At 49.3% G+C, this 14298-nt stretch overlaps 1 protein-coding gene across 1 annotated transcript; it reads right to left on the reverse strand.

The window, feature by feature from the left end:
* Positions 1–1341: 1341 nt before the first annotated feature.
* On the reverse strand, positions 1342–6967 carry LOC102447697 (olfactory receptor 10A4-like). The gene is made up of 2 exons (XM_089774459.1): positions 5544–6967; positions 1342–3785 (listed from the first exon to the last, which is right to left on the reverse strand). The coding sequence occupies exons 1-2, from the start codon at positions 5544–5546 to the stop codon at positions 2826–2828; spliced, it is 963 nt and encodes a 320-aa protein (XP_089630585.1). The 5' UTR covers positions 5547–6967; the 3' UTR covers positions 1342–2825.
* Between the last annotated feature and the right edge of the window lie 7331 nt (positions 6968–14298).

Consider the following 14298-nt stretch of genomic DNA (forward strand, 5'->3'; position numbering starts at 1 on the left):
CTTCCTGGGCAAACCTTTCTCTATTCCACTAAAATCCATATCTATCATGACAGACTTCATGTTGCTGTATGTGAACCAGTAGCACAATCCTGCCGACTACGCCAATTCTGTCAGCCGACAGTTAGGGCAGTGAGTGGTGTGTGTATGTGCTGTTATACACCCGAGACATCAACAGCTGAGACCGGGGTCCCTTGCAGCAGGCAACCTGGAGGAGGTTGACAGGCGCCCCAGTAAGTTTACAGGGAGAGCTTATTACATCTCAGATTTTAGCTGCTAAAATGCAAGATTCCTTCACAGCGGGCAACCTTAGGGAAAGACTGAGAGATGCCCCAACGGATCTGTCACCTGGGAATGACACAAATCCAAACGCCCAAGCTCTTCCTGTATTGTGTGTGTATGTGCTATACACCCCAGACTTCAACTGCTGAGACCGGGGTCCCTTGCAGCGGGCAATGCTGAGCTTCCAGAATGCTGAGATTTGTAAAATGTTACCAATACTTGTACAGGGCTACAGGGCTTTGTGCCCCGGGGTCACGACACCGGTCAGAGGACACCAGAAGTGTTCCTGGCTAAGCAAGCACAAATATGGTGGATCTCAAGATAAACAAACAGAATCCCCAGCCACAAAGCAAATGGCAAGGATCCCCAGGAGACTTGGAGTGATGATCAGCATGGGAACCATGTTCACAGACAGCTACAGGCAGCTGCATCATCCTTGTTCGCTGATGAAATGTCCCTTCAGCCCAGCAGGGGAAGGGTCTGCTCCCACAAGTGAACTGTGTCCTGTCTACCACAGAAAACACCTGGATCCAATTTACAGCAGGACTGGAGACCTGTGTCTCCCCCTGACCTCAATGTGACCTCAACCCCTTGGCCAATCAGGACCATTCCACATCTACACTGACCAATACAGGACAAAAGCTCAGACAAAGAAACGGCTTTTTTTTGCATTGGCTGTAACAAATCGGGACACAACAGGAGTAATGAATTCCCCAGGCACTAATTAATCTTCTGGCATGCTCTGAGGATGGGGATTGCTTCTGACACAAGGGGAATTCACAGCTCTGAGTGAGCAAGAGAGTCTAAAAACTGCAGGAACTGGAAAATCGAAAAGCTTGATGATATTTCTGACCAAAGCCTGGGCCCACCCCATCCCTTTGTTTTGACTTTCCATTGTACCTTCAAAGTACAGCTTCCCCTTCCCCAACCTTACCATCTGCTGCCCCTAGCGCCCATTATACACTATAGGGATTCATTCCCCACCTCCACCCTCTGCTGCCCTAGTGCCCATTATACAGTATAGCCGCCCCTTCCCCACCCCCACCCTCTGCTGCTCTAGTGCCCATTCTACAGTATAGCCGCCCCTTCTCCCTCAGCTGTCCGCCCTGTTTCCTAGTTTCTCAGACAAAGGGAATATTGTCTCTGTTTATCATGAAATATTTTTATTTCTTGAGTCTTCCAACACAGTTATCTTGTGAAATATGAATGTAAATGAATCCGCCTATTATATCAAAGAGAAATAATAAAATGATCCCATGCTGCCTCTCGGAGCCTCCATGTATTTTTCATTTTCCTATGAGTGAATTCTGGGGAAGCTGAGGGAAGATAGGAAGAGGCGTGTAACCCAGAGGTGCTGAGATCACAGAGGGGCAGTGAAATCTGCTCTTTGCCTGAACTTACAGCCGATTTAGCTGCTAATATCTCCATTTCAGTTGTGCCTGCCGATGACCCGGGCCCTCGGCTTTCCCTGTCTAGGTTCATGAAAGAGCAGAGCCAGGGAGAAAAAGTTTTCAGTTGCAGTTTATTGTCGCTGGGCAGCCATGGAGACAGACAAACATGCTGCACAGCGTTTCTCAAAATACAAATATAGGTTGGTATTTTTATGATAGCCTTACACAGTCCCACCCACAGAGGCATTCGGTGTCACGTTGGTAACATTGAGTGAACCTCTGACAGTTCTAGGAGTTTTGGACACAGGTGCAGGTTCCCGTGTAGAGTATGAAATGCAGACAGTGAGTGTCTCCCTCAGGAACAGTGGGGGGAAATTCCCTGGCCTTCCTAGAGCAGGCGTCAGGTTGGATACTCAGAATGGCCCCTTACAACCCCCCAATCAAGGAGTCTGTCCTGCGCAGCGTTGTGTTCCAATGCCACCCGCCTGCCCAGCCCTCTGGGCTTGTGCAAACGGCAATGGAAGTGCAGGGCCATCTCCCGGAGCAGGTGTGTGACCCGGTCAGGTGGGGCATTGAGAGAGACATCACAGCCTGACCTAGGGAGTCTGACCAAGGGAGCCAGGAAGAATATTTATATTTAGGCCTCGGAGAACAGGGACGCATTCGATACACCCAGCTCAACCCAGGACAAAACCTCAAATGCTTGTCTGCATCAAAGGGAGAAACCCAAATGGACTTTCTGTGGACCAGGTTGGAATTTTTCACTTTTAAAAAGTTGGTGAAAATTTTTCTGAAAGTTTTCTGAGGAGAAAGTTTTCTGAACTATTTCTCATTTTGAGTTTTTCCCTCCTTTAGGATTTCAAGATTGGAAGGTATAAAATCAGGAAATAACTTTGATTAAATATTCTCTGCTGATGGTTCAGTAAATTTAGATTTCACTGTAACAGAGAGAGAAATTTTCCTTGTATTTACATTTACTTTTATGGTAACAATATTTTCTCTTCTAATGTGCCTGAATGGTTTGCAACGAGTCATAATTATGCAAGAGGCTAAATATCAGTTAAAAATGAGTGTCAGGAGAAATTCAGAAAATATTAATGATTTTCTCTCTTTTCCAATGTTTCAGGTAACTCTTCTTTTCTTTCTCTAATTTCTCTAGTTGTGAGAAAAGATGGTCTTCTCTAGAGTTTTTCTGAAGGCTCCATGCACCTCTTTGTTCCTCAGTGTGTATATTAACGGATTCAACATGGGTGTCACAACTGTGTACAGGAGGGAAATCCAGTGATCACTCTCTGGGGTGTAGCTAGACTTGGGTTTCATATAAGTTATAATGCAAGTTCCATAGAACAAAGTCACCACCACGAGGTGGGAGGAGCAGGTGGAGAAGGCTTTACGCCTCCCCTCTGCCGATGGCAGCTTGATGATGGTGGAGATGATGAGGATATAGGACAGGAGTATCAGTACAAAAGGGCCCATGATGAACAGCACCGACACAGTCAAGCCCAGGATCTCGTTCTTCCATGTATCGGCGCACACCATCTTCTCTATTGGCCGGATATCGCAGAAGAAGTGGGGGATGCGGTTGGAGCCACAGAAGGGCAGGCTGAAGAACCACATGGTCTCAGCTGATTCCGCCAAGAGGCCAATGGTCCATGAAACACCCGCAAGCAGTGCACATGCCTGGCCACTCATGATGGTTGTGTAGTGCAAGGGGCGGCATATGGCCACATAGCGGTCGTAGGCCATGGCTGAGAGGAGGCAGCATTCCGTGAGGCCCAGCGTGGTGAAGACCAACATCTGGACCATACATCCCACAAAGGAGATGGACTTTTGCTCCACCAGGAGGTGAACCAGCAGCTGAGGGGTCACATTGGTGGTGTAGCAGATTTCCAGGAAGGACAGGTTCACCAGGAAGAAATACATGGGGGTGTGCAGGGAAGGATTTAGCTTTATCAGGAGGATAATGAGCAGGTTCCCCATCAAGGCAACTAGGTAGATGACCAGAAGCAGCAGGAAGAGAAGTATTTGCAGCTCGTTAAGGTAGGAAAAGCCCACAAGGATGAACCCATCAGAAATGGTCTGGTTCTCGCCAAGCTCGCTCACAGAATAGGTCATCTGCAGGGGTGAGAAAGGAAGAGACACTGGAGCTGAATCTGTGGAACACCAAACCTGTGGCCGTGAATTGAACAAGTCAGGCTGGGTCACCGTCCTTTGGGACCCTCTGCAGTAAAACCAGCTGCAACTCAATATGGAAATGTGTTCTGAGGCGCTCTGAGCAACAGGACTAAACTGGAGTCTCTGTCACTCGGGCAGTCTAGATCAGCTAGAGATGTGACTAGATTGATGGAGTCACAGCTGATTTACAGTAGACATGGCTCTGATATTCAAACTCCAAAGGAAACTCATGAGTCTCCAACAGCGTTTGACCCCATATCCGGGGTCTATTCTTCCACTGCAGAGGAAACTGTTCTATCCTCATAGAAACTGAAAAGAAATGAGTCTTTCTACCTCTGGGGGTGTTATTCTGCTGACACGTTTCAATGATAAGATTTTATCCTACGGGGCCAAATTCTCATCTCGCACATAGGAGCCGTGTTATGTTCATGCAAATATTCCCTCTGACTTCCTAACTCACATGAGGGGGGCGGCTCCCAGGAGTAAAGTGTAAGTAGGGAGACCAGCATAGTTAAAGCCCTCCGGAGAGTGAAAGAATGCCTGGCCAACTCCCATCTCTAATGGGCGAAAGCTGAAACCCAAGGAGGATCCCTGACATTTCTGGCACTCTCATTTTTCCCGAAATGGGAGAGGTGAATTCCGGTCAATTCTCTCGTTCTCCGAGTGACATTGGACATGCATTGGCTTCTCTCAGTGTGGAACTGAAGGCCTCAGGCCAGATTCTCATCTGGAATCAATCTCACAGCCTGGGCTAGGGACACAGAGACTCAGTGATTTGCACCAATTGAGAATCTTTTCTCATTTAATGGATGTAAAGGGGCTGGAGGAGGCTAGATCCTCCCTACGCAAGATGCAATTTCCTTTATGCCAGATGATTTAATTTTCACAAGGGACGTCATAATAATGGGTAATGACATTAACTCCCACCAGAGTTGAAATAAACATGAGCATTTTGCATGTTTTTAGCACTTTCAATAACCAACCAAAAAAACATTAGGGGCGAACTGGGAATGAAAAAGTGAAGGGATCTGGTCTACTCAGAGAGTCGGCATTCCCAGAAATAGAAGTGGGGTGACACCAGATTTTGTGACACCACCATAAGACCAGTCTTTTGGAAATGCAACACACATGCACAAACACATGCACACACACACGCATAATCAAACACACACACACACACACACACACACACACACACACACACACACACACACACACAGACTCAATGTAATAAAACAGAGAAAATTAAATCAAACCACCAGGGCATTCTCGGGGGTAGCACTGTACGACGGGCCCAGCACAGATCCAAAGGGAATGGAGATCTCTCAATAAGGAGTGAGAGAGAAGAGGTGGAAATACTTCTTCCTCTCGTTGGGGAACTTACATTGACATTTCTAAGAACAATCAGAAAAGTGACTACAAAGCTGGCTGGAAAATGGAAGGTCTGATGGAAATTCCAATATTCCAACACTCGTACTCACCCTGAATCACTAGGGAACGTTGGAAGAGAGAAAACCTGAATTCTGCTGCAGAAGGGTCAATATAAAATCGCATGGAAAATACAAAGTGTCCTCAACATCAGTGTTTTCTCATGGAAAACATCAGTGCTGAGGAAACATTTATTGAGGTGGGATTTGTTTGATTGATGTGTTGGCTGGCAGTGGGAAAAGCTCTCCATAAATGGAGATGTTTACTCACCATGCAGAACAGGGTCTGTACAGGTTCTGGTCCCTAGGGGGTGAGTGATATTTTCATAGCTCTTCAGGGCATCTGGACACTCCATGGATAGTCAGGAGAACATGGAAGGAACTACAGAAACACATTAGCGGGAGAGAGGGATGAGATATATTAAACACCTCTTCACGCTGGCGTAGCAGGCACAGGACATACTAAAAAAGGACTCTCTGAAAAGGGATCAGACCTTGCCCACTCACCCAACTATTCAATCCCAAGAAAGGACCCACATCAAGGAACAACATATCTCTTTGGGTTCAATGAAGAAGAAGGAGGAGGGTTGGGGAACAGAGGGGAGTAAGGATAAAAAGAGGAAAAACAATAAACAAACACTCCCACTACCACCACCCGCAACACAATTACAAGACCAAAGGAAACCTGAAGTAGACTCAAAAAATGGGGATGAACCTGTTTGCAGTTAGGTATCACTTTGCGGGGCACTTTATGGGGCCAAATCTTCATATGGTATAAATTAGCCTAACATCCCTGAAATATAGTTCACAACATGACATCTCATCCTATTATCTATCCCATAATAGATTTGGATCTACCGAAATTGAATAGAGAGACTGACAGATTCAGAGAACAATAGCTTAATTATCATTCTAATAAAAAGATTGTCAGGCGGAGTTGAATAGCGAGCTAGAGGAGGGTGTATGGGGATAGAGACAGAGAGAGACAAAGAGAAAGGGATGTGTGCATGGGGATAGATAGATAGGAGAGAGAGAGAGAGCTGTGCTATATGGGGACAGGCAGACAGAGAGACAGGGAGGTGTATAGATCGATACATGCATAGAGCCTCTGCCCATGCATAGGACATTTAGATGAAGAAACCAGGGACAGGATGTTTCTCCCACTGCAGAGCGGGACACAACACCACTGCAGGTCACTGGGCGAAGGACAGCAGGTTCCATCCTTCATTCAGAGCCTACCATGGTTCAGAAGAGAAGTTCTGTCTCATGCAGAAAGGGCTAAATGCGTAGAAGGTAAAACCAGTGTTTTTATTTCACTCTCTGGCCTCGGGGATCTAGTCCCAGAAGTGATTGGTTTATAACATTCCTTGGAGGCAGAACAAGCCAGCCTCAGACTGTAACAGCACACAATTCCCCAGGTCCGTGAGTTCGGATGAACCGCCATCTTTAGCAACACAACGTGTTGTCTAGATGAGTGTCCTAAGGGCTTTACTACCTGTGGTGAAGGTTCTGTCATTTTTTTTTGCAGAGACATGATGAGGAAGACTGACTTGTCCAACACAACACACAGAGTCAGGGACACCCCCATTATACAGTATAGCCGCCCCTCGCCCACCCACCCTCTGCTGCCCCTAGTGCCCATTATACAGTATACCCGCCCCTTCCCCACCCACCCTCTGCTGCCCCCTAGTGCCCATTATACAGTATAGCTGCCCCTTCCCCACCCTCCCTCTGCTGCCCCCTAGTGCCCATTATACAGTATAGCCGCCCCTTCCCCACCCACCCTCTGCTGCCCCCTAGTGCCCATCATACAGTATAGCCGCCCCTTCCCCACCCCTCCCTCTGCTGCCCCCTAGTGCCCATTATACAGTATAGCCGCCCCTTCCCCACCCCACCCTCTGCTGCCCCCTAGTGCCCATTATACAGTATAGCCGCCCCTTCCCCACCCTCCCTCTGCTGCCCCCTAGTGCCCATTATACAGTATAGCCGCCCCTTCCCCACCCCACCCTCTGCTGCCCCCTAGTGCCCATTATACAGTATAGCCGCCCCTTCCCCACCCCACCCTCTGCTGTCCTAGTGCACTGATAGAGACTGGGGTGGACGGTGTGTTCCTGTGATATCAGGGTCCTTGCTGCATTGAGGGCTTATTATATTTGGTATCCTGGTGAGACCCAGTGATTAGCGCTGCCCCTTCATCCTCTTCCCCAAGAGCAGCAGGATGCTGTGACCAGTAGGTCTCACTGCGCAGAAGATGTATCTTATATCTCTGACCTCATCACATCTGCCCTGAGGTGTGTCTAAGTTCAGCAGCATCGTCATTCCAGGTATGGGGGTGACCCCACCACCTATCACCATGGGAACGCATCACAAAGCACTCTGGGGTGAAATCACACCGGGGCGATGAGGTCATGTGAGTGGTTGCCGTGGGCCCCCAATATAAATGGGTGGGCATCCCTAGTTCCATGCCTGTTGCCTTGGTGGAGTGGAGGGAGCAGCAGGTCCTGGCTTTCTCCAGACCAAGTGCTACGGTGTCAGTGTGTGTGGCTCAGAGAGACCTTCTCATAGTGCCCCTGTCAGGAGTTTCTGGGAAGGCCTGGGGATTGGCAGCTGTTGCCTGAGAGAGGCGAGCTCAGGGTCGGGTGGCAGGTTTGGGGACGTGCTGAGACAGAGGATGCAGGCAGGGTGGTGGCTGGCAGGCTGGATGAAGGCTCCTTGGGTCTAAGCAGTGTCTGAGAAAGGAGTGGCTAGGGACAGACGTCCAGGAGCAAGAGAATGGGGAGAAGAAGCAGCCCAGAGTGGGACGTGTAATTGACGTCCGCGGGCTAATGTATTTCGGCGGGAAGCCCCGTCAGCCAGACAGGACCATAGATAATCCTTGTCCTTAGGGCCCTGGGCTGGAGCCTGTGAATAAGGGTGTGTCCAGGCCCCCTTCTCCCCGCCACCCGAGGCAGGAGTGCACAATCAATAGTGCATTGCAACTGGAGTTGCCTGGACTGCTGTGAGAGCTGGTAGGGGTGGCAAACCTAATGTGAGCCGGACTCGGGCTCTTAGAACGAGACGAAAGAAGGGCCAATAACACACTTGTAAACAGGAACAATAAAAACACTTGTTAGTAATATGTGTGGACAGAGCTGGCAGCAGAGTCTATTGCAGGGGGAGGTTCCTGGGTGAGTATGTCTGAGGTGTGATGTGTGGTTGCTGGAGGGAATTGGCTTCAGGTTGGGGGGCTGTCTATAGGCGAGGACTGGCCTGTCCCCCAAGGCCTGTGAGAGGGAGGAATCGTTTTCCAGGACAGGTTGTAGATTGTTAATGAGGGTTTAAGTTGGGGGCTAGCGGTGATGACTAGTGGTGTTCTGTTATTTTGCTTGTGGGGCTTATCTCGAAGAAGCCAATGTCTGGGTACTCATCTGACTCTGTTAATCTGTTTGCTGTACTTTCCCAGTTTTAAGACTACTTGACAGAGACCATGAAAGTGTTTGTCTCTTTCTGTGGGATTGGAGCAAATCTTAGGGCTTGACTGTAGACAATGAATCTTGTGATGTGTCCTGGATGGAAGCCAGAGGCACATAGGTAAGAATAGCGGTCGGTAGGTTACTAGCATAAGGTGATAGTAATGTGACAATCAGTTAAGTGCACTGTAGCATCAAGGAAGGAGATCTCTTGTGTGGACTGGTGCAGGCTAAAGTTGACAGTGGGGTGGAAGTTGTTGAAATCCCTGTGGAATTCTTCAAGGATCTTCTTCTTGGGGGTCCATATGATGACAGTGGTGCCAGCGTAGCTTGAGTAAGGATGCTAGGGGATGGGAGCTGAGGAAACGTTCAAGGTCAGCCATAAACATGTTGGCATACTGTGGGGCCATGCGGATGCCCATGGCTGTGTTACTGACTTGAAGATATTAATTGTCCCCAAATTGGAAATAGTTGTGCGTGAGGACAAAGTCATTCCCCTCAGCCACCAGGTGTGCAGGGCACCCTCAGGGATACTGTTCCTTACAGCTAATAATCCATCATTGTGTGGAAAGTCAGTGTAAGGAGCTTCTCCTTCCATGGGGGCCTGACTGGTGTGTTCAGGAAAATTCCGGATGCTCTGTAGTTCTTTCAGGAAGTCAATGGGGTCTGGAAGGTATCTTGGAGTCTCTGAGGAGAGATTTGAGATAACTAGATAATGCTGCTGTAAGGGGCTGGTGCCTGAGATGATGGGAAGTCTGGGATTCCCAGGTTTCTGGCTCTTGGGTAGCAGAAGGAACACTCCTGGTCGGGGCTGTGTGTGGGGGGCGAGGGGTTGTACAGATTTGGTTCCAATGTGTAGCAGGGAGTTTAATGAGCAGATGATTCAATGTCTTTTGCTGTTTGCAGTGGGATCAGAGGAAAGGGGCCTGTGGACTGTGGTACAGGTGAGTTGTTTGGCAGCCTCCTGCTTGTAATCTGGCCTGTCCGTGATACCCACAGCGCCCCTTTGTTGGCCTCTCTGATCAGCATGTTAGAGTGTTTTATGAGGTGGCGCATGACATTGTGGGCTGCATGGCTGAGGTTGCATGTCCCATGTTGTCATTTGTTTACAATGTCAGCCCGGGCACATTGGCGGGAGCAATTGGTGTAGAAGTCCAGACTCTTGTTATGACTGTCGGGGGGGCCCACATACAGGCCTTCCTCTTGTGGGGCTTCCAGATCCCCACAAACCTGACCCATATGTAGGGGCGGGGAAAGAGCACTCGAGACAGGGCAGGTTCCTGTGACGGGTAAGAGTGAGGTGGGGTAGATTGGCAATGGCATTAGGGGTGGAGGGTCCCGGAGCTGAAGTCTCCTGAGGTGTGTAGGCGTTTAGATCGTGTATTGTCCTTTTTATTCTGTAAGGAAGTGAGGTGAGCAAGTGAAGGTGGCTGGTGCGGTTCTGTAAATCTAGCCACGAGGAAGTTTGTGTGGGAGCTCGGTTTGTTATGAGAGTCTCTGCTGAGAGCTCCCCCTTGATTTTCTGCTCGGTGTTGGGTAGGGTGCTGACTAGGTGGCTCTGCAGTTTCTTTGGCCGTGGGGATGTAGAGTGCAGGGGTTTCACCTTTAGTCCCTTGGGTCTCATGTTCATCTCTTTGCACGTGGGAAGGAAGAGATGTCAGCTGGAATCTGTGTGCATTTCCTTGTGCAGCTGATGGATTTTCCCTCCCTATGGCTGAATGCAGGGCCTGGCACATGGTTACATGTCTCAGAGCACTGTTAATCTGTAACTTAAAAATAACATAAAAAACAAGTGGTCCTGTAGCACCTTAGAGTCTGCAAGAACATAAGAACATAGGAACGGCCGTACTGGGTCAGACCAACGGTCCGTCTAGCCCAGTAGCCTGTCTGCCGACAGTGGCCAGCACCAGGTGCCCCAGAGAGGGTGGACCGAAGACAATGATCAAGCGATTTGTCTTGTGCCATCCATCTCTAGCCTCTGACAAACAGAGGCCAGGGACACCATTTCTATCCCCTGGCTAATAGCCTTTTATGGACCTAACCTCCATGAAATTATCTAGCTTCTCTTTAAACTCTGTTATAGTCCTAGCCTTCACAGTCTCCTCTAGCAAGGAGTTCCACAGGTTGACTATGCACTATGAAGAAGAACTTTCTTTTATTCGTTTTAAACCTGCTACCCATTAACTTCATTTGGTGTCCTCTAGTTTTTCTATTATTGGAACTAATAAATAACATTTCTGTATTCACCCTCTCCACACTACTCATGATTTTATATACCTCTATCTTAACCCCCCTTCTGGTATGTCTACACTACAGTGCTATTTCGAATTAACTTAATTCAAAATAGTTAATTCAAATTAAGCTAATTTGAAATAACGCATCTAGACACAAAAACAATGTCAAAATAGCGTTTTGCTATTTCAAAATAGCACGTTCACACTGAGTGGACCCTGAACCGAAGTTAAGGCTGGTCGGAACCAGTGCTGGCAGGGCATCAGGTTAGGACTTAGTGTGCGGGGCTGCTGCCTGAGGCTAACTGAGCTCCGTGCTTAAAGGGACCCTAGTCCCACCCTGGACAGACAGTTCTCAGGGTTCCCTGCTTGCTTGTCTATTTCAATGAGGGACAGAAAAGAAGTCCTATCTTGGAGTGCCCTAAGCGCCCGCACTCAGGACACCACAGAACTTGGTCACATGGAGCCTCTCGTGGGGTTGTTGCCATCAGCCCGGCTGCACTTGCTGCAGGCTGCCATCCGGGGGGGTCCATCGGGGGGCTGTCAGGATCCAGGAGGCCCCTGAGGGAGAGCATCCACCCCGAGAAACCCTCAGAACCTCCCCGGTCCTCCACATCGAGGGCTCGTGCCCCATTCCTCCCTCATGTCCTTCCACTTACACCTCCCTAACCTCCCCTCCTGATGTCAAATAAAAGACCCCAGTTTTGCTGGGGTCATGTTTGGCTCACTTTGTGCCTTATTGATCAATAAAGCTTTTGTTAGCCGCCTAATCACAGAGAAGTTTTTTTGCTTCGACACAGACTTGCATCCCCGCCCCCCTCCAAGTTCAGGGGTTGTTCGGATCAAAAGGGCCTGACACTCATTCCATTATAAAAAAAAAAAAGAGAAATTGTGAAATCTAAATTCAGCTTCATATTTCAAACACAATTCTGTCCACACAGCTACACGAGCAACACCAGCACAGGCCTTAACCACATCAGCCACCACATTAGGGGCTCATACAACTGCACATCATCTAACGTGATATATGGCACAAAGCACCAGCAATGCCCCTCTGCCATGGACATCGGCCAAACTGGACAGTCTCTGCCACAAAGGATTAATGGACAGAAACTCAACATTCAAAATGGGGACACACAGAAACCTGTGGGCTACATTCTAACCTGGCTGAGCACGGATCCCAGGAGCCTGACAGGGGCCGGAGGAGGCGGGCGCCTTCCTGGTCCAGGGTGGAGATCATGGACCTTATTCAGGTTTGGGGGGGATGCCCCCAACATCCACGTTCTCCTCACTAGACAGAGGAATGCGGCCGTCTATGGTGGGATAGCTGCCAGCCTGGCCACCAAGGAGTAACGGTAGTTCGAACTAGGAAGCCTAGTTCAAACTACCTAGTTCATGCCGCATGTAGCCGTGCTGCACGGGGTTCGAACCAGACGGGATTTAAAAATGGCAGCACCCAGCTTATTCAAATTCAAATCCCGGGCTTCATTTGCAAGTGCGGTATGCCTACATTACCCCGCTAGTTCGAACTAGTGGGGTAGTGTAGACATACCCTGAGGGGTATGACTGGCCTGGGGAGCTGCAGGCTGGGCTGGCCCAGGCGAGTAGATTGTGCTTTGGCCCTGGTCTGTTACCTAGATACCTCCCCCCTCCCTGATCTTTCCCTGCTGCCCAGGGTGAAGCCAGCCCCTGCCATGGGCTCTGAAATGCTGCACCTGGTGTGGAGTGTAGCAGTTCCTGGGAGTCACAGAGCAATTCCAGGGAGCATCCTATGCTGCTCCTTGGCGCCCAGGTTTGCTTACCTGACCTGTTAAAAGTTCCATGGGGGCCAGCCCTACCTCCAGAGAGTCTCAGCCCTGCCCCCGGCTCCCAGCCTGCGCCCTCTTCCCAGCCCTCCTCTCCCCCCCCCCCACTGGATTTCACAGGTTTCAGCACTGGTGGCAGTGCCAGACATGCAGCCGCTGCGAAGGAGGAGCGGGTGCTGTGCTGCCTTGCTCAGTGCACCTAATTAGCCCCACCTAATAGCTCTTGACCTGAATGGAGAAGGGACCTGGGTGTCTGCTGTCTGAGGTGCCAGGAGCCACTCTCCTCCCTGCAGAGCAGCTGTGCTCACTTGATCTGTAGCATAGTCGCACCTCTTAGTGCCAGCTTCATCCTCAGCAGAGAGCTAACCCTTTGCAATGTTTGTGATGTCCCCGCCCCCCTCCCCAGGCTGGTTCCTAAAAGGGAGAGATTGGGTTTGTCTGAGGAACACGAGAGGAGTAGAGGTCCCAGTAAACTCCCCCTCCATGAGGAGTGGCAGGAGGCAGATTATTATGGTAACTACAGCAGGGAGCTCTGACACCCTGTCTGATCCACTCACATCTCCTTCGCTTTTCTCTCTCCCCCGCTAACCACAGGCTCAGTCTCACACCCTCCCATTTTCCCCTCCTCCAACACGGTGTTCTGCACCAAACAGGTCTCGGCATGTTCTCTTCTCTAGCACCATCTCCTAACCACAGACATGGCTATTGACATAACCAGCTTCCGGTCCACAGGGAAAGTCCAGAGACAACCCAGTGTGGGAAGGGCTCTTAGAACAAAGGAGGCTCAACCAGGGATACAGAGAACAAGTTGCTTCCTACAGGCAAGTGCTTATCACAGCCCAATTCTGACATTTAACAGCTGCAATAGCCTGTGGGGCTTCAATGTGCTTGGCAGACAGATAGGAGTGCAATACACTGGGCTGGCTGATTGTCATAAGAATTTTTAATGCAGCTGTAAATTATGTGTGTGATATAAAATATATACAGTCTTCATCTGACTCAGGAATAGCCACCTGAAATTCTTTGGCCTTTGTTAAGCAAGATGTCAGATCAGACAATCAAAATGGTAATCAGCAAAAAATGATGAGGGGGCTGGAGCACATGACCTATGAGGATTTGGGCTTGTTTAGTCCACTGAAAAGAAAAGTGAGAGAGCTGGGGTTTTGATAACAGCGGGGGAGGTCTAGGTTGAATACAAGGACAAACTAGTTCACTGGGAGGATAGGGAAGCACTAGAATGGGTTCCCTCAGGAAGGGATGGAGATTCCAGCCCTATAGGTTTTTAAGTCCCAGTTTGACGGGCAGCTATGTCTACACTGCAGATCTCCCACAAAAAAAACCATAAAAATCCCCCACACTGTCATGTGCTTTTGTGCAAGAGATGTGCTTTTGAAAAAGAGCATCCACACTGCCATGGATGCTCTTGTGCAAGAAAGCTCTGATGCCCATTCACAGAATATGGGTTTCTTGTGCAAGAAATCCCTGTTGCTGTCCACAGATGCCTTTTCGCAAAAGAGCTCTTGCACAAAAAGGCTTATTCC

The sequence above is a fragment of the Pelodiscus sinensis genome, chromosome 30 (assembly GCF_052426305.1).
Source record: "Pelodiscus sinensis isolate ZL-2025 chromosome 30, ASM5242630v1, whole genome shotgun sequence".
NCBI classification, from domain to species: domain Eukaryota; kingdom Metazoa; phylum Chordata; order Testudines; family Trionychidae; genus Pelodiscus; species Pelodiscus sinensis.